Source organism: Mandrillus leucophaeus, unplaced genomic scaffold, assembly GCF_000951045.1.
Source record: "Mandrillus leucophaeus isolate KB7577 unplaced genomic scaffold, Mleu.le_1.0 Scaffold163, whole genome shotgun sequence".
Classification (NCBI taxonomy): Eukaryota; Metazoa; Chordata; class Mammalia; order Primates; family Cercopithecidae; genus Mandrillus; species Mandrillus leucophaeus.
Genome location: NW_012101621.1, coordinates 768,684 through 771,278, shown reverse-complemented (window position 1 = coordinate 771,278; position 2,595 = coordinate 768,684). Strand labels below are relative to the sequence as shown.

Genomic DNA, 2,595 nt, shown 5'->3' with positions numbered 1-2,595 from the left:
CTTTGTGAACTCGATAATGCCATCTTTGTTGTTTAATAAATCCCATTGCAAGATGATTTCTTGTTCAATTCCCGAGTCCCTACAACATCCATTTTATCCACAGCTGGTACACAACTAATGATTCAACTAGGTCATTTATTTATATTTAAAATTGCCTTCTATGCTCTATCAGAAGCCTACTTAACACTGAGTAATCTAAATCCCTGGCTCTGCTATAGATCCGGTAAGAAAAAGTGTTTTAAAAATGAGTTCTGCTGAAATATTTTAAACGTTTCCCCTTCCCATTCCCATTTCCTAATCCCTATTCCATGAAGCTTAGATCAATACAACAGTTTATGTATGTTGACATTTACAGAAGAAGAATTCATACAGAGGTGAAATGAAAGAAATTGATCTTTGAGTACTTTCCCATGAAAATGTTGTTATATATCCTTTAGGATATAAACTTTTAAATAATAGAATTATAAATATTTGTAAGGAACACATTCATATTTTAATTAAAAAGAAAGGACCAGAAGAAGTTAATGCCTTTCCTTTGTCTATATGACTGTATTGTAATGAATTAGTCTTCTTTCTCAGATGAATATCAGCAAAACTAACTTTCAATGTATTTCTTTTGAGTTTCAAACAGGAAACTTTATCTGGGAATACTTTAATAGTTAATCTCTGGAAATTTACAAAAGCTCTACAACTGTCCGTTGAAACTTCACTATAATGTGCTTAGGAGCCCTTATGTGTGATATAATTATTATATGTTTTTGTCAGTAAGGATGTCTTTATGGACAAATTCCAAATGACTAAACATATATGTGTATGTGTATTTCACACATTATCAGCATAAAGTAAATGCTTACTGTCATCGTTAGGATTACATAGATGAATAGATAGACAAATAGGTAGGAGGTCTGTTCAGAATGATATTATCTTGGTTGGATTGCCATTTAGTATCAGAAAAGAAAGTGTTCTTTTCAATTCCTATGAATTAAGGAATATTTTGCTATAAGCTCTAATATTCCATAATTTCCATTGAAAACAATATACCAAATGAGAAGGATGGATAGAATAGTCAAGGTTTTTAGAGAAGATAAAATTTCTGAAAGTAGATTATTGGAAATGAATCTTTTGCTTCCATTGAATCTGACTTTTCTCTCTCTCTCTCTTTTTTTGTTACAGGCTTCCACCTATGAATCAAGGCAATGGATGTGGCCAATAAGTCTACCATGTTTGAACTTGTTTTGCTGGGGCTCTGTAATTCCTGGGAACTACAGATGTTTTTCTTTATGGTGTTTTCATTGTTTTATGTGGCAACAATGGTGGGTAATAGCCTCATAGTCATCACAGTTATAGTGGACCCTCACCTACACTCCCCTATGTATTTTCTGCTTACCAATCTTTCAATCATTGATATGTCTCTTGCTTCTTTTGCCACCCCAAAGATGATTACAGATTACCTAACAGGTCACAAAACCATCTCTTTCGATGGCTGCCTTACCCAGATATTCTTTCTCCACCTTTTCACTGGCACCGAGATCATCTTACTCATGGCCATGTCCTTCGATAGGTATATTGCAATATGCAAGCCCTTGCACTATGCTTCAATCATTAGTCCTCAGGTGTGTGTTGCTCTCGTGGTGGCTTCCTGGATTGTGGGAATCATGCATTCAATGAGTCAGGTCATATTTGCCCTCACGTTACCATTCTGTGGTCCCAATGAGGTAGACAGCTTTTTCTGTGACCTTCCTGTGGTGTTCCAATTGGCTTGTGTGGATACTTATGTTCTGGGCCTCTTTATGATCTCAACAAGTGGCATAATTGCATTGTCCTGCTTTATTGTTTTATTTCATTCATATGTTATTGTCCTGGTTACTGTGAAGCATCATTCTTCCCGAGGATCATCTAAGGCCCTCTCTACTTGTACAGCTCATTTCATCGTTGTCTTCTTGTTCTTTGGGCCATGCATCTTCATCTACATGTGGCCACTAAGCAGCTTTCTCACAGACAAGATCCTGTCTGTGTTTTATACCATCTTTACTCCTATTCTGAACCCAATAATTTATACTTTGAGGAATCAAGAAGTAAAGATAGCCATGAGGAAACTGAAAAATAGGTTTCTAAATTTTAATAAGGCAATGCCATCATAGTTTTCTGACACAGAACATGAGTCACAATGCTGTGTTAGGCTCTTCGTTCTAGAGGATTCTTATCAAATTGTAATTGCCAAGAATTTGTGAGGGCTCAAGTTCAGTGCATTTTGAAACTATTCTCATGATTGTGAATGTGTTCAAAAAACATTTGGAATTTCAGAAAAGCAAGTTAATGAAAACAATTTATTCTAGAAACAAAGACTATAAAAATGTCAGGAGCGATAGTTCCAGTTAGGACATTCAATATCAATAATCAATTAACTGGAAAAGAAGACCAAGGAATGAGGAGAAGAAATACAGATTAAAGCAGAACTAGGAGATTATGACAATTACACACAGTTAGCAACTGAGTCACTCAGTGAGATGCTCCTAAAGTATGACAAGTAGCAAGATTCCTATAATCCTTAGGAACTCCATACTGCTATACGATCTTAGCCTCTGACAGAGAAGC

At 35.5% G+C, this 2,595-nt stretch overlaps 1 protein-coding gene across 1 annotated transcript; it reads left to right on the top strand.

The window, feature by feature from the left end:
- Positions 1-1,171: 1,171 nt before the first annotated feature.
- On the top strand, positions 1,172-2,231 carry LOC105536708 (olfactory receptor 4K2). Its single transcript, XM_011976138.1, has one exon. The coding sequence runs from the start codon at positions 1,197-1,199 to the stop codon at positions 2,139-2,141; it is 945 nt and encodes a 314-aa protein (XP_011831528.1). The 5' UTR covers positions 1,172-1,196; the 3' UTR covers positions 2,142-2,231.
- Positions 2,232-2,595: the final 364 nt, after the last annotated feature.